General features: G+C 37.5%; 1 protein-coding gene across 4 annotated transcripts; it reads left to right on the top strand.

Moving 5' to 3' along the window:
- Nucleotides 1-355: 355 nt before the first annotated feature.
- On the top strand, nt 356-26,972 carry PCF11 (PCF11 cleavage and polyadenylation factor subunit; the record flags this gene model as incomplete). Of its 4 annotated transcripts, none has more annotated exons than XM_079708324.1 (16): nt 356-547; nt 4,264-4,389; nt 6,323-6,511; nt 6,869-7,063; nt 8,235-9,352; nt 9,994-10,174; nt 10,283-10,373; nt 11,308-12,872; nt 15,215-15,314; nt 20,486-20,605; nt 21,092-21,194; nt 23,069-23,252; nt 23,990-24,145; nt 24,551-24,643; nt 25,208-25,243; nt 26,689-26,972. In XM_079708324.1, 16 exons carry the CDS (start codon nt 356-358, stop codon nt 26,902-26,904), a joined length of 4,665 nt encoding a protein of 1,554 aa, XP_079564450.1. In that variant the 3' UTR covers nt 26,905-26,972. The 4 variants fall into 4 exon arrangements, with proteins under 4 accessions (XP_079564450.1, XP_079564449.1, XP_079564448.1 ...); XM_079708323.1 differs by having other exon boundaries at nt 21,089-21,194; XM_079708322.1 differs by having other exon boundaries at nt 10,283-10,766.
- Nucleotides 26,973-27,237: the final 265 nt, after the last annotated feature.

Below are 27,237 nucleotides of genomic sequence, written 5' to 3'. Positions count from 1 at the left end.
TGTTTCGTCACAGGCCCCGCCCCTTTACCGCACATTTCCCCTCCCCTAGCTCATTTCGCACGACGCAGCGGTTGGAAGCACAGACATTTTCGGAGCTGGAGCCGCCGCCATTTTGTGTCTGTGGAGAAAGAAGATTCTGTGGCGGCTGGAAGTGGACGGAGATCACCCGTGAGACGGCGGCGTTTCATACCCGAGGTTCCCCCCGTGTCGTCCCCCAACCCCCCTCCGCGGTCAGCATGTGGTGAAGCCGGAGCCGCGAGACCCGGGGAGAGGAAGAGGAGTCGGAAGGGAGGCGGGGTATCGAAAGCGGCTTCAGCTTCAGCTGCGGCGGACCTCGGAGGGGGGCCGCGGCGCAATGTCAGAGCAGACGCCGGCCGAGGCCGGTACTGCGGGGGCCCGGGAGGACGCCTGTCGGGATTATCAGTCATCACTCGAAGACCTGACCTTCAATAGCAAACCGCACATCAATATGCTGACCATTCTAGCCGAGGAGAACCTGCCCTTCGCCAAGGAGATCGTCTCTCTCATCGAGGCCCAAACCGCCAAGGTTTTTATACACCCCGCAGCCTCCTATTCTTCTAATACTCCCTGATTTTAGTGTCAGCCTCATCCCAGGTCTCGCTTCTATCCAAACGGGGACGGTGTTCCTCCTCTCCAACCCTCCCCCTCCAACTCAGGCTCGGTCTCTGGCCCAGGCTTCGAGCGTGGGCCTCTCGGGGGGAGGGAGTGGGGAGGATAAAGGGTGGAGTCCCACTTCCGCTTACCAGCTCCCTATTTAGGCCACCGCATCGTGTATCCCGACGCACACGCTTTGAATAGAGCCCTTCGGGGAGGGGGAGAATTAAAGGCAGTTCGTGGTGTGGGGAAGTAAGAGTTAAAACCATTTGAACCCCCTGGGATGGTGGGGAGTGGTTCTCTCCCCGTCCCCCCATCCCCCGCCCCGAGCTCTTTTGGGTAACTGTGCTCTGTGGGTTGGAAGGAGGTGAAGGGGGACCTGGGAGCGAGCTGTTGGGGGGTGGGAATAGGGCCTTGGCCCCGAGTGGAGCAGCCGCCTGTTAGGAGCCCAACATGGCGCCTGAAAAGCACATGATGCGAAAGGGAAGAGAGGAGAATCCATTCCCTGCCAGCCAGGCAGCTGCTCACACCCGTCAGCCCCATTTTGGGGTGGGGGCGGCTAGATATAATTTGTATTCTCCTATCGGAGGGTCTCATTTGCCCCCAGATACGGGAAATTGGGGTTGAGGGTGGGGTTGGAGGGGGTGGGGAGGAGATCTTATCCAACCTGTAGGTGGAGAACTGGCCCACTGGGTAACAAGTACTTGGAGTTTTTTTTTGAAAAGTTCAGTTCCTCCTCCTCTTCCTTTTCTCTTTTTTTCCTCCCTTCCTTCCCTGAAAGTGAAGACGTGCTTTGCTTCACCCCTTGACAGCAGTGGTCCTCTGCCACCCTATATTTCCCTGTAGTCCTCCTCTTCTGTGGATTCATGTGGGAGCGATTTGTCATTTAAGTAAAGTTACTGTTAAACTTAGTTATCGTAATGAGTTTTAATAGCTTCCCAGTACTACGTTTTAAGTTATTTTTGAAGCTTGTACTTATGGTTTAGTTTTTTTCTAGTTGTTAGTGATTGAAATGATCAGGATGAGCCTCCTTTTAGCAGAGTGAACCCCTTTTAAAAGGCCACTTTAACAACAACCACCAATATATTGTTTAGAGGCGCTTTCTGTCTAGTGTAAAACTGAGTGGTCTGACTTTAATAAATGGTTTTGAAATGTGTGACTGGTATTATAAAATTTGTGAATAAAACATATAAAATATGTATTTGTCTTTTTTATTTACCTTTGTGAGGTGTAGAATTTGTTTCCAAGACTTATTTTTATCTACGTGGTTGTGTGTTTTAAACAAAAGTCTTTAAGTGACTTGGGTTCATTCTTCTTTAGGTTCCTTCCACTCTTTGGGTAAATCTGTTCACAAGATACACGGTTTCAGGTGGTCCTTTCATACCTTAAAGAGGACAAAAAGTAAGGTTTTTTTTTTTTCTCTTTAGGGCCCAACAAGTTTGTCATGCTCAGTCTGACAGCTAAAATACAAGTCCTTATTCACCTTTTCCTGTGAATGTCTGTGTGAAACAGCTATTGTTCTTTTTTTAAAGTATGAGATTTTAAAAGGAAGCACTCCTCATACTCAACATCCTTTTTATTGATACAACAAACATGTTGGACATGAAAACTTAGTTTTGCCTTGTTGAAGGCTTAACATTAAATGCCTTTTTAAAAAAAAAAAACAAAAATGCACTTGCGTTTTTTTTAAAAATAACATTGATTTTTAAAAATTCTACCTAGTATTTTTAGGGTTACTAATATTCCACAGAGCCTAATATTTAGCAGCTCAGGTTGTCACTCAAAGAACCATTTTCTTGCTGTTTTTTAATGGATCCACAAGACTTTCAGAAGTGAAAACTAAATGCTGAATATAGTGACCACATTAAAATTTGTATTTGTGTGTGGCTACACAGAGTGGTGAAAATAGATGGACTATTTGCTGATGAAAGACAGCTGAAATTTTTTTGGCACACGTTTCCTGGTTATTTTTGTAAAGCCAGATTGAGGAAAAGATGTTAACAGTCACTTTGGGGAAATAATTTAATGGGGTTGGGGTTGAGGGTGAGGGGAGGGATTTTCTGTCATTTGGTAGCAAACTGGCTTGGTTTTGTGTTTCTGGAGGTGAATGTTTGTGTCCTTATCCTCTAGCGTTTGATCAGCATTACTAAACTTAAGGATTCACACTTACTTGACTCCTTCCATGAGGCAGTAGTAGCAAAAAAATATTACATATAAGAATTCACTTGTACAATAAAAAGTTAGCCTACTGAACAGATTGTGGTTTTAAAGAGAGCCTGTTTGTCTTCATAAGTGCAACAATGACTAAAATGGTATAAAACATGACATGGTAAGATAAAGACACAGCAATAAAGCAGTTGACGTGTTGGTACTTAATAGTTTACCCACATGCAATAGCCTTGTGAAACCCTTTTATTAGTACTGTAAAAGAAAACTTTCATACAAAGTTATTCAAAGGCTTCCTTAGTCAACTTTGGTTGTTATCAGAAGCAAGAGCACTTCCACACACTTGTATGGGCAATTGGTTTTGTGAAATAATGGTGGCATTGTGTACTGCAGAACTGTGAGCTTACCCTGGCTACAGGTAGCTGTGGGTAAGTGTTGTTCAGGGTTAAGATTCCTATACACGTGGGAAGGGTAAATGGGGATAATTTTTGGTTTTGTTTTTAAATCGTGGGTACTCCTGTGGAGTGGGAGTTAACACTTAGTTTATGTGGTGTGTCTTAATGCTCCTCAACAAGTCTGTGAACCTGCTGATGCTTTCTGGAAACTTGCTGTGCCTTCTAAAAGCCAGTGATGGGTAGGCGTTACAGTTGAGCTGGGGCAACATTTCTTTGCTTTGGAAAGGGCCACCTGTATCGGCATCATCACACTGGCCCTGCACAAATTTAGAACTCCTCGTTTGTGCGTGTCAGAGGAAAAATATTTCGACGGAGAGTCTGTGCTGTGAAGAAAATCTTCAGGACAAATCCTGGTTTCCAGAGTCAAGTTCAACCTGATTTACATGACTCAGCGGCTGCTCCATCCAGTTTTCCTTGTATCAGTAACAACTTGCACTTTCCTGCATGTTCATGTGCAAGTTTAAAAGTTTTTTTGCCATTAACTTCATATGTGAAGTGTACTTGATTTCTTTTGTTCATTGGATTATAAAGAAGTAATCCTAATGATTTTACAAGTAACAAAAGGTTCATAGACCTTGACATATAAAATATGCCTATGGAAATTAGGGTTTCTGCCAGAAGTCTGAAAACTTTGTTTCATTGAGTCTAGGTACATCATAAGTTAATGTGGGTCACAAAGCTTACACTTGGATTACAGAAAATATCCTCCCCCTTTTTTTGTCACTTAAAACACAGTTTTGTTTTTTTAACTATACGAACCTGAAATTCTATTGAGTGTTAAATGAGGGTACTAGAGACTTTTTTCTTCCCAGTAATTCTGAGCTTATTTTGTATGCTCAACTAAAGATCATTGTAAGAGGTGAGACCTTGAACACTTAAATTTCATAGAGGTTAATATTGATTCAAAAGTATTTAATATCAACAAGATATTGAGGTCTGTATTGTACGTTAAACGCTCACTTTTAAAAGTAGTTCTTTGTTGGCAATTCATTGTACTAAACTTTTCAGTTTCTTTTTATTACTTCAGGCTCCCTCCTCAGAGAAGCTTCCTGTTATGTACCTTATGGATTCTATCGTGAAAAATGTTGGAAGAGAGTATCTCACTGCCTTTACTAAAAATCTAGTTGCAACATTTATTTGTGTGTTTGAAAAGGTATATATACATTTAGAAACATTTGAATTTTTAAAACATGTTCCTGATTAAATAAATACTTGCCTTTGTGTTGGGTTTTCTTGGGTGGTGAAATGTTTTATTCTTTTGGGCATTTAACATGCTAAAGTTAGTGTTTCGTATTTAAAGTGGGTTCTAGGTGTTTTACATTATCCACTCAAAAATAGATGTGTTTGCTTTTAGAAGTTCATTTTTTTGATTGACTTTGTTTACTTGAAGATCTGTTTCATCACTAGAATACAGGCAAGATCTGAAGCTATCAAGAGTACTTCAAATTTCATTGTTTAGGTTCCTGGTGTTAGGATATTGACTTTGTCTTAAAGAAAAAGAAAAAGCATAATCCTAGTGTGTGTCAACCTGTGATGGATGCCTGGAACTTGTGGTTTTTTTTGTTTTTTTTTTCTGGAAATGTTTCCTCTTGTTAACTTTGTTCAAGTATATTTTATGTGAATGTTCTAGGTATGTGTGAATGGTGGATCAGTGAATTGCTTTAGGTTATTTTGGAAGTACTTCCCCCCACCTCTGGCCCCTCTTAGTGTTTAGAAGAAAGGCTTGTTAGTTTCTATACCTAGAGATTGTAAATTCCTTTCATAACATTGTATCTGGTAGTTTGGTTAATACAGTATTATGTTGAGGAAGACAAAGGATTTGCTGAAGTAATTCTCTTTCCTGTCAGGCTTCATCTTTCACACTGAGAAAAGGGGCATTTATAAGATATTTGGGGTTAAAGATTGTTTCCTAACAAAAAATTGGTGGTTCTTATATTTTAGTAGATGCACCTGTTGTGTCTCGAGAAATCTTACAGTTGTCAGGCTTGGAGAATTGGGATTATTTTGAGAGAACTCACTATCAGATTTTACTTGTTTGTTAGAACAGAAAATGTGTAGTGGCTACTTGAGTGATTTTTTTCCCTTTAAGTTCTTAGAGAAAATAAATACTGCTAAGTAAGTATATGCAGAAGAAATTTGGAAAGCTGTATTTCAAACTATTATGGAGCTTGTTAATAGTGTACTGTAGACTTTTGCTAAATACTGCTTACCTGAGACTCTAAGGAGAAGTCAACTTTGCATTAGAAATTGGGGCACTAAACCAATTTCTTGGTTTCGGTTTCAGTTTCAGTGTGTTCAACTTCATTTGGGTGTTTGGTAGAAAATGTTTACTGACTCTTACTGGGCCTTAACACTGAAGGTGATGAAAATGACCTTGTTTGTAGTAAATGTTATCTAAAGACTCTAATATAGTCAAGGCTTTATTATTCTAAAGTTAGAACTCTAGCTCAGTTTTCCCAAGTGCTAGGTTTCTCTGATGGCTAATTTAAAAAGTATTATTGTTGTTACTATGCCAGTCACAAGCATGAGCAGATAAGATATAAAACTAAAGCTCATCAGTAGGTAAGATTTTGTGAATTTCAATTATTCAGGTGCCTTCCACACCACAAATAGCTTATTCATAGGTACCAGCCATATTGTATTGCAGGAGATTAGTTAGATAGATTTGTTTTACTTTAACTTTGTACTAAATGTAAATAACTTAAAAAATTTAAGTCATCAGATAAACTATTTTCTAGTTTTATATTTTTGTCCAGAGTGAAAGTAACAGTAGGAATACTGTGTCAAGCCCTAATATTTGGGAACATTTTGTACTTCTAAAAATTCAGACTTGTCTAATTGTTTGCTTTCATGAAGGCTAGGTGATAATGACTTTAATTTTTCTAATTTTTTTTGACAGAAATTTATTAACTTTACATCTGCAAACAAATGTACTTTTAATAAATGTTTACTGTTGTATATATTTTCAAATTAGTAGTATGTGTGCTATATGTGAAGTAGAACAGAGATTTAATGTAGCCTTATGCTTAATATATAAAACATCCTATAGTAACTTAACAAGCCATAGAATTGTTCTGTTGTTCTAGGTGGATGAAAATACTAGAAAAAGTTTATTTAAATTACGTTCCACCTGGGATGAAATATTCCCTTTGAAGAAACTTTATGCCCTGGATGTCAGAGTCAATTCGTTAGATCCTGCTTGGCCTATTAAACCTCTGCCCCCCAATGTGAATACATCTAGCATCCATGTGAATCCTAAATTTTTAAATAAATCGGTAAGTTTTAACATGAATGGTATATAACTAATATTTTTAACTGTCAAATTTTGACTTCTCTAAAATTTCTTGCCAGATAAAAGTAACAAGAATACCCTGTGCTGAATCACTTTAATTAAAAAAAAAAAAAATTTCCACCTTCAGGTGCACAGTACATTTTAAAGTAAATGTTCTCCTTGTTTAGGTTTTACATATTTATTTTGGTTTTTAAATTCCTGAAAATTTTCTGTGTGCTTTTAAACATGATTGGCCATTTAAGATTATGGATAGGGTTTATTAAGAGAGAAGCTGATAATTTTTAGCTCCCTTTTTAGCTGTGATTTTTTTTTTTTGTAAACAAATTATTTTTTCTTATAGCCCGAAGAGTCTTCAACACCTGGCACAGTGGTCAGTTCCCCTAGCATCTCCACTCCTCCAGTTGTTCCGGATATACAAAAGAATCTTACCCAAGAGCAACTAATAAGGCAGCAGTTACTGGCAAAACAAAAGCAGTTGTTAGAACTTCAGCAGAAAAAGCTGGAGCTTGAGCTAGAGCAAGCTAAGGCACAACTGGTAAGTAGAGGAGATTTGGCATTTTGAGTATTTTTAAACCTGTTTTCTGATGGATATGGAATTATTTTGTATTTGAATTGTATTAACATGTTACTTTTATTAATTGTGTAACTTTTCCACTTTTATTTATTTTGCAAATTATGGTGCGTTTATTAGACCAAATTTGTATATCCTTATTGTAAAAGTCACTTTAATATAAACTGCACTATTTTCTTTCAAATACTTTTTATTAGATTGCTGTCTTATAAGATCGCCCCTTAGTTTTGTTAAAAATTATATCATGTGGGGGCTTCCCTGGTGGTGCAGTGGTTGAGAGTCCACCTGCCGATGCAGGGGACACGGGTTCGTGGCCCGGTCCGGGAAGATCCCACATGCCACGGAGCGGCTGGGCCCGTGAGCCGTGGCCGCTGAGCCTGCGCGTCTGGAGCCTGTGCTCCGCAGCAGGAGAGGCCACAACAGTGAGAGGCCCGCGTACCGCAAAAAAAAAAATTATGTGGACGTAGTGTCAATTCCAAGATGGTAGGTGTGTTGTGGCGGATGTTTTTGCCTAGTCTTTAATATTTTATGAGCTTATATTTCATGAGCAGAAATCCTTAGAAGGCTACCAAAAAAAAAAGCCATCACAAAATTAAGGAGGCCAGGAAGATTATGTATTTCTGTGCATGAATAACCTTATATTCAGCTATTTTACTTAATTACTTAGCACTTGACCTTATTTGAGAGTGAGGGAGTACAGGAAGGCAGAATTTTATAAGTGCATTATCAGTGCCACTTTGAGAGGAACTAAATTTTATGACTTAGAATTTACCCGGAAAGACTTGGATGCTTGTGCAGCTGGAGTGCAGTGATTTATTTAGTAGTTTCTTAATATCAGTGTGGCCCAGAATTCTGAATAATTAGGAAGAGGGAGGATTTTTTTTTTCATTCTACCTAGAAGTTATAAAACCCCAAAGTAGAGGATTAGTAAGAAATAACAGGCCACATAAATATTGTATATGACCTTTTTCCTTTCATTTTAATCTCCACTTAAATACTAGAAGTATACACTATAAATACGGAATTGAATAAATGGATTTATTGAATAAAGCATTATATTCCTTAGTTTTCAGTTTCTTGACAAATAATCTGAATGTTTTACAGTTGTAACATGAATGTTTGTCTTGTATTTCAGGCAGTTTCTCTTAGTGTTCAGCAGGAGACATCCAACTTAGGTCCTGGAACTGCACAATCCAAATTACATGTTTCACAAATTCCCCCTATGGCAGTTAAAGCGCCCCATCAGGTTCCTGTGCAACCTGAGAAAAGTCGTCCAGGTCCATCCTTACAAATTCAGGATATGAAAGGAACTAACCGGGATCCCCGTCTTAATAGGTTGAGTCAACATTCGTCTCATGGAAAAGATCAGAGTCACAGGAAGGAATTCCTAATGAACACATTGAACCAGTCTGATATTAAGACAAGTAAAACTGTACCCTCTGAAAAACTAAATTCATCCAAGCAAGAAAAAAGTAAATCAGGTGAAAAAATAACCAAGAAAGAACTTGACCAATTAGATTCTAAATCCAAATCTAAATCTAAATCACCATCACCTTTGAAAAACAAATTATCCCACACAAAAGACTTGAAAAGTCAAGAATCTGAAAGTGCAAGGGTGTCTGATATGAGCAAGAGAGATCCAAGATTAAAAAAACATCTTCAGGATAAGACTGATAGCAAAGATGATGATCTAAAAGAGAAGAGAAAAACTGCAGAAAAAAAGGATAAAGATGAGCACATGAAATCATCTGAACACAGACCGGTGGGAAGTAGAAATAAAATCATAAATGGCATTGTACAAAAACAGGATACAATAACGGAAGAATCGGAAAAACAGGGGACAAAACCAGGGAGATCGAGTAGTAGAAAGCGATCAAGATCACGATCACCCAAGTCTCGGTCACCGATTATACATTCTCCCAAGAGAAGAGATAGGCGGTCACCTAAACGAAGGCAAAGGAGTATGTCTCCAACCTCAACACCCAAAGCTGGGAAGATTCGCCAGTCAGGAGTTAAGCAGTCACATATGGAAGAGTTTACACCACCTTCCAGGGAAGAAAGAAATGCAAAGAGAAGTACTAAACAGGATGTTCGAGATCCAAGGCGAATAAAAAAGACTGAAGAGGAACGACCACAGGAAACTGTAAATCCGCATTCCACCAAGTCAGGCACTGAACCAAAGGAAAATGTAGAAAACTGGCAAAGTTCCAAGTCTACCAAAAGATGGAAATCTGGTTGGGAAGAAAATAAAAGGTAGGTTGTTAACCTTTTTAATTGAGTAGAATAATGTGTACATTTAAAAATACAGTGTTGGGCTTCCCTGGTGGCGCAGTGGTTGAGAGTCCGCCTGCCGATGCAGGGGAAGCGGGTTCGTGCCCCGGTCTGGGAAGATCCCACATGCCGCGGAGCGGCTGGGCCCGTGAGCCATGGCCGCTGAGCCTGCGCGTCCGGAGCCTGTGCTCCGCAATGGGAGAGGCCACAACAGTGAGAGGCCCGCGTACCACAAAAAAAAAAAAAAAAAAAAAAAAAAAAAAAAATACAGTGTTGATTTAAAAATTAGATAATGTTTATTGGGTGCTATAATTAGTGCTTTTTCCCCTGTTTAATTCTTAAAACCCTGTGGGTTAAGTACCGTTATTATTGCTGTTTTACGTATAAGGACACTGAAGTTTAGAAAGGTTAACTAATCTTCCTAAGGTGGCACATCCAGGACATGCAAGAATCAGAATTCATATCTGATTTTCCTGACTTCAAATCTTGTGCTCTTAATCTTTAAATTAACTTTTATGGTTACATATATTCATTTTAGCCAGATCCTATTAAGGATCTTTAAATATGGTCCTGAGTATTTAAAAATTTTTTATGAAGTAACATAATTGCTTTTATGGTTTCAGTTTACAACAGGGTGATGAACATAGTAAAGCTCCTCATCTAAGGCATAGGGAGAGCTGGTCAAGCACTAAAGGAATCTTGTCACCTCGAGCTCCAAAACAGCAGCATCGATTAAGCGTAGATGCCAATCTTCAGATTCCTAAAGAGTTAACTCTTGCAAGCAAAAGAGAATTACTTCAAAAGGTAGCTACTGTGCTCCCATGTAGTCATTATTCTCCTTTTGTCTGTAAGTTTTTTTGTAAGTACTTTTTATATTTAAAATATTGATTTCCTTTTATCACCCCTGTGCAGACGAGTGAACGTTTAGCATCTGGTGAAATTACACAGGATGAGTTCCTTATTGTTGTGCATCAAATTCGACAGCTATTTCAGTATCAAGAAGGTAAACATAGATGCAATGTACGGGATAGTCCTACAGAAGAAAATAAAGGTGGATTAAAAAAGAAACCTCTCTTAACTGATGCTGAATTAACCTACTATGAACATAAAGCAAAACTGAAAAGGACACAGGTTCAGCATTCATTTCCAAGACTTGATCTCTTAGATCCTGATATTTTTGACTACCCTTTGACTGATGCCTTGTTGTCTGGAATAGAATGTGAGCCATCCAAAAGTAAACATGCAAGTAGGAATAGTGGAGCACAGTTTGACAGAAAAGAACAATTTAGTGAAAGAGCAAGACGTCTTTCTCCTATATCTGGGAGTCGTACTTATGCTGAGAATCTTTCACCCCATGAGGGCCGGAGAAGACATGACGAGCAAGTCTCTGCTAAAGGTAGAAAAAGTTAAATCAGATTATGCCTATTGAATCACACAGCAGTGAAGGGAAAATGAGCAAGCTAAGTGGGGATGGATTTTTGTGACTGTTCAGACTTCTGTTTTGTCGTTGTTTGTTTCGGTTTTTCCCTCAAAGGGAAGGGAAGGGAGCTGATATTTATAAGGCCAACCGTGTGTTAGGTACTTTACTAGGTTCTTTATATATGTAATCTGAACTAATCCTCACAGTGACCTAATGAAATATATATTATCCCCATTTTAAAGATAGGAAACAAGACCAGAGAGGTTAAATTGCTCTCAAAGTCAAATAATTAGTAAATTGACTGAATGGGTATTTTTTTTACCCAGGTGTATCTGACTCTAGAGGGCATTCTCTTACCTGCTGCTTGTTGCTGTCTTTTTCCTTCCCCTCTCATAAAGTGAGATAGTTATGGATGTTTTTGAATAAACGTTTACAAGAATATATGAGGAAGATTTTAGGATAATTTGATATAAATTATCAGATTCAGGGAAAATAAATTTTTTTTTCTTTTTAAAAGGTGTACGAGAAGAGCAGAGATCACCATTCAATGATCGTTTTCCAATTAAGCGACCTAGATATGAAGATTCAGATAAACCATTTGTAGATAGCCCAGCATCAAGATTCGCCGGCCTTGATACAAATCAGCGACTTACGGCTTTAGCTGAAGATAGACCATTATACGATGGACCTAGTAGGCCATCAGTAGCGAGAGATGGCCCAACCAAGATGATTTTTGAAGGACCTAATAAGTTAAGCCCTAGAATTGATGGACCTCCTACACCAGGTTCTCTTCGGTTTGATGGGTCACCGGGACAAATGGGGGGAGGTGGCCCTTTGAGATTTGAAGGACCACAAGGCCAGTTAGGAGGTGGGTGTCCTTTGAGATTTGAAGGTCCTCCAGGACCAGTAGGGACACCTCTGCGGTTTGAGGGGCCGATTGGTCAAGCAGGAGGAGGTGGTTTTCGATTTGAAGGTTCCCCGGGTCTGAGGTTTGAGGGATCTGCAGGTGGTTTGCGATTTGAAGGACCAGGGGCCCAGCCTGTGGGTAGTCTCAGGTTTGAGGGACACCGGGGTCAACCTGTGGGTGGTCTGAGGTTTGAGGGACCTCATGGTCAGCCTGTGGGTGCACTTAGATTTGATAATCCCCGAGGTCAGCCTGTAGGTGGACTTAGATTTGAGGGAGGTCATGGTCCATCAGGGGCTGCAATTAGGTTTGATGGACCTCATGGTCAGCCATCAGGTGGGATCAGATTTGAGGGCCCATTGCTACAGCAGGGAGTTGGGATGAGATTTGAGGGCCCCCATGGTCAGTCAGTAGCTGGTATGAGATTTGAAGGACAACATAATCAACTTGGTGGGAACCTTAGGTTTGAGGGTCCACATGGTCAGCCAGGGGTTGGGATCAGGTTTGAAGGACATGTAGTCCAACAAGGAGGTGGAATGAGGTTTGAGGGTCCTTCTGTACCAGGAGGCGGCCTGAGAATCGAAGGACCTCTGGGTCAAGGTGGTCCAAGATTTGAAGGTTGTCATGCTTTAAGGTTTGATGGGCAGCCAGGTCAGCCATCACTCTTGCCAAGATTTGATGGATTACATGGTCAGCCAGGTCCTAGATTTGAAAGAACTGGTCAGCCAGGCCCACAGAGATTTGATGGACCACCTGGACAGCAGGTTCAACCACGATTTGATGGTGTACCTCAAAGATTTGATGGTCCACAACACCAGCAAGCATCAAGGTTTGATATTCCTCTTGGTCTTCAAGGCACACGATTTGACAATCATCCTTCACAAAGGCTTGAATCGGTATCTTTCAATCAGACTGGTCCATATAATGATCCACCTGGCAATGCTTTTAATGCCCCATCCCAAGGACTGCAGTTCCAAAGACATGAACAAATATTTGATTCACCTCAAGGACCAAATTTTAATGGACCACATGGCCCTGGAAACCAGAGTTTCTCGAATCCCCTTAACAGAGCTTCTGGACACTATTTTGATGAGAAGAATCTTCAGAGCTCTCAATTTGGAAACTTTGGCAATTTACCTGCTCCAATAACAGTAGGAAATATTCAGGCATCTCAGCAGGTAAGTCTGTTACAGTTATTCTAAAAGTATATTGTATGCAGATATGAACCATTTTTAATGTTTCTAGTGTTTGAGGAAGGTTTTAAGGATATAGTTTATAGTTGGAAAGGATTTTTTAAAATTTAATTTTTTTAGTAAGTTTTTTTGGGGGGGGGGCAGTTTTTAATGTACTTCAAAACCCCACCTGCTGGGCTTCCCTGGTGGCGCAGTGGTTGAGAGTCCGCCTGCCGATGCAGGGGACACGGGTTCGTGCCCCGGTCCCGGAGGACCCCGCATGCCGCGGAGCGGTTGGGCCCGTGAGCCATGGCCACTGAGCCTGCGCGTCCGGAGCCTGTGCTCCGCAATGGGAGAGGCCACAACAGTGAGAGGCCCGTGTACCGCAAAAAAACAACAACAACAACAACAAAAAACCCACCTGCTAGGAAAGTGAGATGAGTCTTCTGGGGCTGAAATGTGCAGTTTAAATCCAAAATTGATCTTAGTTCTTCCAGGATCTAGAGAACCCTCTCAATCTCAATCCTCCGCCCCCCCGCCCCCCGCCAACAAATCTTTTCTTTTTTAATAGACTTTATTTTTTAGAGTAGTTTAGGCTCACAGCAAAATTGAGCTATGAGGTATAGGGATTTCCCATATACCCCTTGCCTTCACATATGCATAGCCTCCTCATTATGTTTTTTTGTTTTGTGGGTTTTTTTTTTTTTTTTTTTTTTTTCTTTGTGGTACGCGGGCCTCTCACTGTTGTGGCCTCTCCCGTTGCGGAGCACAGGCTCTGGACGCGCAGGCTCAGCGGCCATGGCTCACGGGCCCAGCCTCTCTGCGGCATGTGGGATCCTCCCTGACCGGAGCACGAACCCGCGTCCCCTGCATCGGCAGGCGGACTCTCAACCACTGCGCCACCAGGGAAGCCCTGTGGGTTTTTTTGTTTTGTTTTTGGCTTCAAAGGTATTAAAGTATAATACAGTTGTGTGTGTTTCATAGACCTCTGCTACATTGTACAACTTTTAAGCCTTGATGAGCTTTATAGTAACCATAGAGCTGATTTTATAGACTGTTCTTTGATTAAGAACTTCCTTAGCCTGAGTTAACAAACAAGAAAATCAAATTGCCCATGCTTTTACAGTCTGTAATTCTTTTTCTTCCTCTCTCCCTACTTTTCACCACCTTTCCGTCATTCCAGTCAACTGCAGTTGTTTGATGTTTACTTGTTCTGCATACATTTTAAAAATGCTTATTGAAATAGTGTTAAAGCAATATGCTTATAATTTGTGGTTAATTCAGTTGATATTAATGACTACTTTTGCTTGCCTGCTGAAATTCTCCTGGGCTAAATTTACTTTTTTCCGGGTAGTGACACTTTGTTACTAGGACAGATTTATTTTATGCCAGTAACATTGCATGGAAGAAAGTGTAAAACAAGAAGAAAGGTTTTAAAAGCATGTTAGAAGCATTATGGATAGAAAGCAGCCTTCTGTCCATATCCAGTGGTTTGGGAAAACAATTGGCCTCCTTAGTTAGACTTATACTCTATTGTATGTTTTTAAGAGAAATGATACTCTTAATTGACAAGATACTCTAGAATGGGACTTGAGTTAGTCTTGTTCCTACATTATAAAGAACTGATGGGGTTTTTATTACGCATACATACCACTGAAGGTTCACACAGGATACTGAGCAAGGCTTATAAATGGACATTTGTTTATATAGTAGCAATATGTAGAAGTCCTACCTCATTCTTGACTACAAATACAATAATTGTATGCCTGTACAGTACTTGTTTCATGACTTTTATTTTTTAACATTCCTTTAAAATCTTTTACAGTCTACTTTGTAACTCAGTTTGATGGCTCACAGAATGATCATAAAGGAGTTCAGATTGTTAATTAAAGCAGGCTTTTGACATCTGTGTAAAGGAGTTAGGTCACGAGTTCTGGCCTCAGCTTTGCTGTTTACTGGCCATTATGATTGTGTATAGGTCACATTGCTGGATGTCAGATTACTATTTGTAAAATAAGAGAAAACACTGGCAAGGTAAAGTGATTTGTGTAAGGTCACACAGCTAGTTTTTGGCTACCTTATGTTTGCATGGTATCTTAAACTTTTCAAAGAACCTTCACATCCATTATCAATTTCTTATAATTCTGTGAAAAATATAAGGGAAGGTCTTATTGTTCCTTTTTATAGAAAGCCTAGAAGTGAAGTGACCTAGTCACGTTACACTTGTAAATTTTTATTATCATAAACAGGCCTCATGATATCTGTGAATATATTAACATAATTTGAATGTTAAAGTTTTACTTAAAAATATAGAAAAGATGTTCTTAAAACCAAGATTTCTCTTAAAGGTTCTGACTGGTGTTGCTCAGCCAGTAGCATTTGGCCAAGGACAACAATTTTTGCCAGTTCATCCACAAAATCCTGGAGCATTTGTTCAGAATCCTTCAGGTATGTAATTTCTGAACTTTGTGTTTTTCGAAAGACAATTATTGTTTGATTGAGTAGCTACCTTGTCAGTTTTAGAAAATGACAATTTTGAGAGGGCATATGCAATTTAGAGAAATTTAATCTGACTAGAATGTTTTGTTTTCTTTATGAGTTTGTTTACATTGTTGATGTATATTCACACTAATCCCCTTTACAACTAGAGATGGTTAGCCAGGACTTGTAGACCACAAAAAAGAGGGAAGGAGACCTAGTAGGTGGAAGCTAGAGGGTAGGGTAGGAATGTGACATTTCTGTTTAGGTAAAATGAAGTAAATGACAAACCTCAGAAATATCAATTACTTGATACCTTGAATTTTTGTTTTGTGTGTGTGTGATGATCCAATAAACATTAAGTGAATACTGCAGACATCACATTATAAGCTGATTCATTCATATGTCTTTATGGGCACTCAAGTAATAATTGTACACAACATGTTAAAAGGATTTCCTAGCTAGATGCCCATGATAAGCATCTATGGGGTGAGGCTTAACAATATTGTTATGGATACAATAACAATAGTAGATACGGGGGCTTTAAAAATAAGTTTTAAGGAATTCCCTTGTGGTCCAGTGGTTAGGACTGCATGCTTTCACTGCTGAAGGGCCCGGGTTCAATCCCTGGTTGGGGAACTAAGATCCCTCAAGCCGTGCGGTGCAGGCAAAAAAAAAAAAAAAAAGTTTTAGTTTTAATATGTGAAAAATGAGAAGTATATAAATTAAAATTACTGTAAAGTCAATATATTGAGAGCTAACTCAACCAAATTGTAGTGGTACTTGCTTTATTTCTGAATCATTAAAACAGCCATCTTCAGAAACATGCTGTAGCATGGCTCTATTAAGTTTACAAATTTGGAGAGTTTTCCAAAAGTTCTGAGGTAACTAGGGAAGTCCTAGCCAAGCTCTAGTTTATACATTAAGTATTAAACTGTATCACCTCAGGAAGCTCACTCAATTAATTTGAAAACGTTTTATTTTTAATTGCTAGATTGACAATTAGGATTAGTATTCTTATTTTTTGTTTTCACTATAATGAAAAGGGAAGGAAAGTACTGAATATTTGGGGTCTAAAGTCAGAAGACCAGGGTTAGAATCTCCACTCTGCTACTTTACAGGTAGGTGGAGTATAAGCAAATATCCTTTCTGGGGTTCAGTTTTTTCCTCTGCAGATAGCATATGATAAAAGTCAGGATTTGCCAGGAAATTTTTTTTTCCCCAGATTATCAAATGAGATAGTATATGCAAAAGTACCATGTAACTTGTGAAGTGCTATATTGGTGTATTTCCCTTTAGAACTCAGTTTTTCTTGTAGAGTAGAGGATTTGTTGTATTGGAGTTGGTAGCTTGAGATAGCGTGCAGCAACTGCAAATTTTGCTCTTTTTTGTATGAGATAATATACAAAACCTGCATGTTTTCTTTTGCTTTTATAACCTTGAGGTGCTTATGTGTACAAGGCATAGCAATGTCACAGAGGAAATCACATCTTATTTCCTGGGTTGGAGGTTATTGAATGAGATGTTAGATACGCCTTCCTTCTTCAAGTTTTACTTAAAGAGATATGAAAAGTATTTAGTGTTCAATATTTGGCTTCTGTAAGGTTTTTTCTCAAAACTTAAAGTAAAAACACTCTTTTCCTAGTAGTGAATATACTCATGTTCATTTATTCATCCAAACAAATAGTGATCACTTGCTATATTCTAGGCATTGTGCTAGGATGACTTTAATAAGGTTTATCCTTCTAAGGGCTTTATAGTGTAGCAGGATCTATGGACTTTTTTTTTTTTCTCTAAATAGTTGTTCAGACTTCCCTAGTGGTCCAGTGGTTAAGACTCTGCGCTCCCAATGCAGGGGGCCCGGCTTCGATCTCTGGTCAGGGAAGTAGATCCTGCATGCCGCATTTAAGAGCTGGCACAGCCAAATAAATAAAAAAAATAAAATAAATATTAAACAGCTGTTCACTTGGTTGATAAGCTAGACAGCATCATTGGGTACCTGATTATGAAATTCCAAACCTGTTCTGAGAATCACCTCTTATTCCTGTTTCTAAATGCACAGAAAATCAAATAAAATCTGAAAGTGTCTCAAGCTTTTTTTTGTTTCATGCAGCTCAGAGTATTGTTTTATTTATTTATTTTTTAAATCTTTATTGGAGTATAATTACTTTGCAATGATGTGTTAGTTTCTGCTGTACAACAAAGTCAGCTATATGTATGTTTATATCCCCATATCCCCTCCCTCTTGAGCCTCCCTCCTACCCTCCCTATCTCACCCCTCTAGGTCTTCACAACACATGAAGCTGATCTCCCTGTGCTATGCAGCAGCTTCCCACTAGCCAGCCATTTTACATTTGGTAGTGTATATATGTCACTGCTACTCTCTCACTTTGTCCCAGCTTCCCCTTCCCACCCTGTGTCTTCAAGTCCATTCTCTACATCTGTGTCTTCATTCCTGCCCTGCCACTAGGTTCATCAATACTGTTTTTTTAGATTCCATCTATGTGCGTTAGCATATGGTATTTATTTTTCTCTTTCTGACTTACTTCACTCTGTATGACAGGCTCTAAGTCCATCCATCTCGTTACAAATAACTAAATTTTGTTCCTTTTTATGGCTGAGTAATATTCCATTGTATATATGTGCCACATCTTCTTTACCCATTCATCTGTCGATGGACATTTAGGTTACTTTCATGTCCTGGCTATTGTAAATAGTGCTGCAATGAACATTGTGGTACATGTCTCTCTTTGAATTATGGTTTTCTCAGGGTATGTGCCCAGTAGTGGGATTGCTGGGTCATATGGTAGTTCTATTTTTAGTTTTTTAAGGAACCTCCATACTGTTCTCCATAGTGGGTGGCTGTATCAATTTACATTCCCAACAACAGTGCAGGAAGGTTCCCTTTCCTCCACACCCTCTCCAACATTTATTGTTTGTAGACTTTTTTGGTGATGGCTATTCTGACCAGTGTGAGGTGATACCTCATTGTGATTTTGATTTGCGCTTCTCTAATGATTAGTGATGTTGAGCATCTTTTCATGTGTTTGTTGGCAGTCTGTATGTCTTCTTTGGAGAAATGTCTATTTAGGTCTTCCACCCATTTTTGGATTGGGTTGTTTGTTTTTTGATACTGAGCTGCATGAGCTGCTTCTGTATTTTGGAGATTAATCCTTTGTCAGTTGCTTTGTTTGCAGATATTTTGTCCCATTCTGAGGGTTGTCTTTTCATCTTGTTTATGGTTTCCTTTGCTGTACAAAAGCTTTTAAGTTTCATTAGGTCCCATTTGTTTATTTTTGTTTTTATTTCCATTACTTTAGGGGCTTTTTTTTTTCATTTTTTTCTTCTGTGTGGTTTTTTAAATTATATAAGTTATAGGTGTACAATACAGTGATTCACAATTTTTAAAGCTTTTGCTCTGTTTATAGTTACTATAAAATACTGACTATATTCCCTGTGTTATACAGTATATCGTTGAGTTTATTTTATACCTAATAGTTTGTATCTCTTAATCCCTTACTCCCTATATTTATATTGCTCCTACCTTCTTCCCTCTTCCCACTGGTAACCACTAGTATGTTTTTGTTCTTTGTGTGTCTACCTCTTTTTTGTAATATTCCCTAGTTTGTTGTATTTTTTAGATCCCACGTCTAAGTGATATCGTACAGTATTTGTCTTTGTCTTATTTCACTTTGACTGTTTTTCTTTAAACAAATATTATATATACTGCCAAACACCTCAGTGCTTTACAAATATTAATTCATTTAATCCTCATAACAACCTTAGGTAGGAACAATTATTATTACCCTTTTACAGGTAAAGAGAACAGACACAGACAAGTAACTTGATCATGTCACACAACTAGAAAGTGGAATTTCTAGTTAGAATCCCAGGAGTCTGGTTCCATAGTTCATCCTCTTTTTTTTTTTTTTTTTTTTTCCCATAGTTCATGCTCTTGATCACTAAACTTGGCTGCTGGAAGACATGTGATTAGCTAGTTACGATTCTTAGACATATAAATAGCTAATTCTAGTGAAAAGTAAATGTTAAACTGTTGTGTGAAGTGGCTCTTGTAATTGATTGTTGAGGTTGATTTATTCATTCATGTAGTCAGACATTTCATTTCAACAGACATTAATTAGACTATTGTATACAAGGCACCGTGCTAAGTATAAAGAGTATGCAATGGTTAAGGGCAGAAGATTATGTATTGTATTGTGGATGCAAATTGAATTTCTGCCATTAAGAGGAATTTTTAGTGATTCAGAACTTTTTTCTAGAGGTGTGATAAATAAGATGCATAGTAATGACATACAAATATATTAAAATACTGTTTTTATAGATGAGTTAAAGAATTGTAATTTTTAAATTAGTGCTTAGGAAAATATGGAATTGGATTGATTCCTCACCAGTGAGCTTAAGGAAAAGATTGTTATCCTTGTTTCATTTATTCAGATTTTTGAAGCTTTAGTAAGCCTGACACCTTTTCAGCAATAGCCTGAACTGCTTTGCAAGGGCAGTAATTGAGCAAGGGTCAGCGGGGCAGGTATATTCTGAGCCACATGGCTCATCTCCCTGCATTAGTTCCCCTGGGTAGTTATGGGAAGGTGGGGGAGCTGGGGGGCTGGGCAGGAGTACTTCCATTTAGGTTCTGGGTATTTTTTCCCCTAGAAATCTGTGCTAAGAGATGTTAGCCTACTTCATCTATGCAAAATGACCTTTCCCAATATGGTTAGGTGAAGAATAGAGAATTGGAAGGGTGAAAAGTTGGACCTAGAGGTGTGGTGCTGCATTGCATAGAAGGGAGCACGAAGCTCTCTGCCCTCAGTATTCTGCTTTTCTTTGGCATGGATTTAATTGGGCAACAGTGGGTAATACTGTTTTTTTAAGGTAACACATATGTCTGTATAAAGTATTAGTGGGTTTCAGTATTCGTCTTAGAATATATTTTTAAGAGGTCATGATTTGCTGACATAAATGCAAAGTTCACTTTTGGGGAGCTTTTGGTAATTACACTGATCTTAACAAGATTTCACTAAGTTTAATGTTGATAGGATATCTTGAAGAAAACTTTAAAAATCCTTACTATAATTTGCATCTTTAAGTTCTACTTTTATTTTAAGAGTGTTATTTTTTTAAAGGTGTCCTTTCTAAGGCATATCCTGATAATCATCTCAGTCAGGTGGATGTAAATGAATTGTTTTCAAAACTGCTAAAAACAGGAATTCTCAAATTGTCCCAGCCTGATTCAGCTACAACACGTAAGTATGGTTCTGTAATTCATCTACACAAAGCTTTATTAAGTTATAAAGATGTATGATATGATACAATGATGTGTTCTATGATAAAATTTCTTACAGTGATTGAATTCTTAGGTATACTTATATAACTGGTTTATAATGAAATAAAAATTTTCTTACAAGGAACTGTTACCTTTATAGTGGACATTGTTTCAGTTAACTAACATTCCTGCAAACACCATGTGCAGACTTTTTCTAGTTATTCTGTATTATTTTAGCTTATAAAAAATTAGAATGTTGATGAATTTCATGAAGATAGACTTTTAAGAGACCAGACCTAATATCACTTATCAAAATAAAGAATTGTCTTAGGTTCCTTGGCCAGTAAACCTAAGATCAGGAGGACTGAATAGGCAAGATGGGGCTATACACTATAGTGTTCCCCTATAAAGAGTACATGGAAACTGGTTTTGAGATATTTGTTGTGTTTCTTTTCAATTGAAGAAGTAAATGAAGTTGCTGCTCAGCCCCCTGCTGAGGAGGAAGAAGATCAAAATGAAGATCAAGACGTTCCAGATCTTACCAATTTTACAATTGAAGAATTGAAACAGTATGTAATCTAATTTTCTAAGGTAGAATGGATGGTGACTTTAATAACAGTGGATATTATCACTAGTGCTATTCGTCTTACCCCTCTCACTGTTTTTAAAATTTAGGAAGCCTGTTTTCCCTTTTTTAATGTGGTAAGATATACATAACATAAACTTAAGGAAGCCTGTTATCTTCTTTTCAAGTATGTTTGCTGCACAAGTATTTAGGCCAAAAGTCTACCCCCAAATTTCTATTTTTTATTATCTCTGTTTAGTATAGCAAGTATAGGGAGTTTAAGGATTAGGTATTAGTAATCACTCATGTTTTCCTTTTTATCTCTATTTTCTCTTAATCATCACTGTTTTTTCTGTATTGATATTCTCATGCTTTTGAAGTTAAGAAAATGAGGTTTTTGTAGTCTAGTATTTAAAAAATTAAAAATTTTTTCATTTTATAGAAAATACAAATGAATAAAATGAAGAAAATAAAATTACCTACAATTTCCACTTTACTGATAACCAGTGTTAACATTTGGTGCATATATTTTCATAAATATTTATTGCCTATATTATATAAAAAACATTTACAGTTGCTTTATGGATCCATTATATTGTTATGAGTACTTTTAAAAATAAAAGAACAGCTAATGGGTTTCATCTTTTTTTTTTAATTGAAGCATAATTTATTTACAATGTGTTAGTTTCAGGTGTACAGCAAAGTGATTGTTTTATATATATAATATATATATAAATATATACTTTTTCAGATTCTTTTATTATAAAACATTGAGTGTAGTCCCCTGTGCTATACGGGTTTCACCCTTTTAAAGGCAATGTTTTTCAAAGTGATACTTTTCACATAGTTAAAACTTTATGATGAAAGTCTTACAGTAAAGGCTTATAGTAAAAGATGGCATGCCTTTTTCCTAATACTACTTTTTACCTGAAGGCAACCATTTCTTAACTCTTTTATCTATGGTTCTTGGCATTTACTTCTTTATTTCTTAAAAGATACATAGTTTTCTGATTTATTACATTTCTTGATTTATCCCATTTAGACAATTTATTGACTTCCTGAAAGTGAAGATTTAGGTAGCTCTTCTACAGTCCTCCCAACTCTCCTCCATATAGTTATAAAGCCATTTCTCATTAAATTTTTATTCAGTATTAATATTATGACTCTAAATATTTTGTTTTCTGGTATACAAAGTACTATGTACTGTGCTTTGCTTTATTCTACTATTTTAAAAAAATTTCTGGAGTTAATAACTGCCCTGTTTGTTCACTTAGTTATTCTGCATACCTATTTCTTTCCGGATAGGGAGCCCAGAATTTTAAAAAACTGATTATTGCTGACTTCAGTTTCCCACTAGTCTTCTACTTTTTCTTTTTAGTTACCCATACTATTATTATTTCTTCTGTACCTCTTTCACTATTCTTTACATCAAGGTGGGACAGTTGAGTTATTTAAAACCGCGAAGATCTGGAGAGGTGAAATTTAATTGTTCTGCCATATCCACCCTGATATTGACATTACTCTAAGAACAGGCCAACTATTGCCTTATTAGTTAGCAGATGATCATTCCATTATTAGCTAGAAGGAAATAAGTAACTGGGCTAGGCCTATTGATAAGAGGGTAGACACCATGTTCCAAAATTAACCAAAGTTAAGGTAAAGAGAGTCACTGACACATTACTAGAGAATATTATTGACCTTTGGATATTAATTCTTTTAGCCAGCTGTTGGCTGAAACATTATTTTGTCACATAATAATGGCTTAACCATTATCAAAATATGGAAAACTGAAGTACTTATAACTGCCTTTTTTTTTTAAGGCCATTAAGTCAGCCACAGTATCAAAACTAAAGATTATTTCTGTATTTTTCAAAACAGACGTTATGATAGTGTTATAAATCGACTGTATACTGGTATTCAGTGTTACTCTTGTGGAATGAGGTTCACAACATCACAGACAGATGTATATGCAGATCACTTGGACTGGCATTATCGACAAAATAGAACTGAAAAAGATGTAAGCAGAAAAGTCACTCATAGACGTTGGTACTACAGTTTAACAGTAAGTAATTCATGTGCCTCTGAACTGTCTTTTAGCCTTTAAATTATATCATTCAAAAGTATATTAGTTTAAGTAATTGCTGAGCAGTAACTAGTGAATTTTTTGAATAAAATTTGACCCTTAGAATATAAAAAGTTTTTTTAATTAAAAAAAATTTGAAGAGTATGTATTTGTTTTTTGTTGAAATTAAGAGTAGAACACAGGTTTCTTCTAGTTCTAAAATTCCAAGGTTCTGTGACTGATTTTTTTTGGTAAAAAATTGTGCTTGGGGCTTCCCTGGTGGCGCAGTGGTTGAGAGTCCGCCTGCTGGTGCAGGGGATGCGGGTTCATGCCCCGGTTCGGGAAGATCCCACATGCTGCGGAGCGGCTGGGCCTGTGAGCCATGGCCGCTGGGCCTGTGTGTCCGGAGCCTGTGCTCCACAACGGGAGGGGCCACAACAGTGAGAGGCCCGCGTACCGCAAGAAAAAAAAAAAATTGTGCATGAAATTTATCTTATTTACATTAGTAGTTGTAATTCTAGAGTTAAAGGAATGTTAACGTTAAGATCTTAATTGTTCATTAGTTGCTTTATGTTGTCTATTAGTTATGGGGCTCAAAGAGATGGTGTAATTCTAAATAATATTAAAGCATATTGTAGAAGAAAGTACTCTTATGTTTAAATGGCATTGTATTGAAGGTGTTCAGTAAGAGTCTAGAAACAAATGAATATACTCTTTTTAAATTAACTCTTTTTAAGGACTGGATAGAATTTGAGGAAATAGCTGATCTGGAAGAACGTGCAAAGAGCCAGTTTTTTGAAAAGGTGCACGAAGAAGTTGTGCTCAAAACTCAGGAGGCTGCTAAAGAAAAGGAGTTCCAAAGTGTACCTGCTGGACCAGCAGGAGCAGTTGAGGTAAAAGAACAATGTTCAATTTTCTACCTCTGGTCATGCCTTTCACTTCCTTTAAGTAAATAATCATAAATATAACTTTATTTACATTCCTCTTTTAATGATTTTGAGACTTCTTGTAAGCTTTACTCTTCAATGTTATTCTTGTTATCTGGCTTCGGGTTTCATAACCGCTGTAGTTACTACATATTTATCTGTGACCAGGAGCTGTGTAATGTTAACTATTTTTGCATGGAAGAATGCGAAATCCTTAGATCTTACTTTGTATTATATATTTGAACATTGTTTAAATTTTCAGAAAACTCTTAAATTCTTTTCTCCACTTAACAAAATGTTTCTGTATTTTTACTTAACGGCATTAAGTGTGTTCTCTTATGTAAACTTCATTTTTATATGGTTCTATTTTAGAGTTGTGAAATTTGTCAAGAACAATTTGAACAGTACTGGGATGAAGAAGAGGAGGAGTGGCATTTAAAAAATGCTATTAGAGTAGATGGAAAGGTAATTTTCAGCTCTTTATGAAGTACTTTAAAAGGAAGTATTAAGATTTTTTTAAAAATTTTTATAGGGGTAGCTCACTACTTTGAAAGAAAAGTGTTAATTGTATTTTTATTTTGGTTTTTAATAGAAGTGGTATTTCTAAGGTATTGAACTTTAGAGAGAGTGTGTGAGTTGGAAGGCATTTTAGCAATCATCTGGTCCTGTACTCATTTTATAAAAAAGGTTGCGTAACTAGTTAATGATAAATCCAGGACTAGATCTTCTGAGTCTAGTTAGTCTTCTTTCTGCCTAACCACGCTATTTTGATTCTGAATTTATACTTCATCATCAAAACTGCTTCTGCCTTAACATACCATGTTATCTACTTAAATATATAAAGGAAGTTTTAAGGGAAATCAGGATGAAAATTTTGTTTTTATCTGTTTTTGTGACCAAATGATTTTCGTTGCCTTTCCAAAGATAGTTTATCTCTGGTTTAAATTTAAAAAGAAAATCATACCAGAATAGTCCATTAGAAATGAATATGCATGTGAATACTTACTTACTTTTTTGTTTTTGCTTCAGATTTATCATCCGTCATGTTATGAAGATTATCAAAATGTAAGTTCTTTTTGGTTACTGTTTGTTCTTTACATTGATAAATTTTATTTTCAGTTATTTTTTGCATCTGGGCAACATTTTAATTTTAATCTTGATGTGTTGAGCTGTCTTAGTTTTGATGTAATATTTAGGTTGTTCGCTAAATATTGGTGCTAGATTGATAGGGTCTGATTTAAATTTTGAAATTTTTATATCATTCTTTGCATGCACTTCATTTGAATCTTGATGATGTCTTCTACTAGAGTACTAGACCTAGAGAATGAGAAGGTTCATGATGGGAATAATTTTCTAAAAGTTATGGGTAGCATTTACTGCTTACTCCACTCGGCCATATAATATAGGAATAATTTTTAAATTATCATACATGAAATACAAAAAAAATCAGTCTCTTGACCTTGGAAATTCAAATTTTCATATTTGTAGAGTGACCATTTTTTTTTAAACCAAACAGTGGAACATCTTAACTTTCAAATAATATTTGTTTCACAAGTTCAAGGGGCAGTTTGGAAGATATACTTAGGTCATCAAAAGACTAGAGTTTGTAGGATGTTTTGATGGTTTTGAGGGATTTTTAAAAAATCCTTAGGGTAGGGCTTCCCTGGTGGCGCAGTGGTTGAGAGTCCGCCTGCCGATGCAGGGGACACGGGTTCGTGCCCCAGTCCGGGAAGATCCCACATGCCGTGAAGCGGCTGGGCCCGTGAGCCATGGCCGCTGAGCCTGCGCGTCTGGAGCCTGTGCTCCACAACGGGCGAGGTCACAACAGTGAGAGGCCTGCGTACCGGGAAAAAAAAAAAAAAAGTCCTTAGGGTATTTGAAATTAGGAGCAACAAATCCCAGGATATACGTAGGGGGTTATATTGGGATTAAAATATAGAAACGTGTCTAATCATTGATCAGCTTCTTTTGTCATTATATTTGTTACTGCTTTTCTTACCATAGCTCATTGCTAAGCACATATCAAATGCTCAATATAGATTTTATTTATTTATTTATTTTTATTTATGTTATTTAGTTGGTTGTGCTAGGTCTTAGTTGCAGCAGGCGGTCTCCTTCATTGCAGCATGTGTGCTCCTTCATTATGGCATGTGTGCTCCTTCATTGAACCAGCAGGCTCCTTAGTTGCGGCTTGCTGGCTCCTTAGTTGTGGCATGCAGACTCTTAGTTGTGGCATGCGTGTGGGATCTAGTTCCCTGACCAGGGATCGAACCCGGGCCCCCTGCATTGGGAGTGTGGAGTCTTAACCACTGCGCCACCAGGGAAGTCCCTCAATATACATTTTATTAATTGGCTGCCTTTATGGCATGTTTTGTGGGAAAGCAGAGTTTTCAGTTGCGTTTGGTATATATTTGTTTCTTTGCCCATACAAGGGTCTTATAAAATTAAATGTCATTTAATGTGATATTTGTGAACTTTAATCAGTACTTAAAGGGTTTTTCGTTTTGTAGACATCTTCATTTGATTGTACACCATCTCCCAGCAAGACACCAGTTGAAAATCCCTTGAACATTATGTTGAACATTGTCAAAAACGAATTGCAGGAACCCTGTGAAAGTCCCAAAGTTAAGGAAGAACGTATTGATACTCCACCAGCTTGTACAGAGGAAAGCATAGCAACAGCCACTGAAATTAAAACAGAAAATGACACAGTCGAGTCAGTTTAAGTAAAATGAGAAAGGTATGTTTTCCTTTTTTAAATAAAAAAAATAAAAGCTGCTGTTGAAATCTAGAAGGTGAATTTTTTATGTATATATAGACATATCTATATAAATTGTCTAGCTGAGGCAGGGCCTTCAGCTATCATTTGGTTAATAAATACATTTTAGTATTTGCATTTCCTACTGCCTGCACAGTTTCAGGTGCTTGTTGTGTGAAAGTTCTGTAGATGTGTGCAAATTTAACAAAATGAAATTGTATGTGTAAAAATGTATGATTTTCACTTGTGAAACTGTAAATTATAAATAAAAAATATTTTTGCTATCCATGGAGTGTAATAT

This window comes from Hyperoodon ampullatus (assembly GCF_949752795.1).
Source record: "Hyperoodon ampullatus genome assembly, chromosome: 7".
NCBI classification, from domain to species: Eukaryota; Metazoa; Chordata; class Mammalia; order Artiodactyla; family Ziphiidae; genus Hyperoodon; species Hyperoodon ampullatus.
The sequence above is the reverse complement of the archived record's forward strand: the minus strand, read 5'-3'. Positions and strand labels throughout refer to the sequence as shown.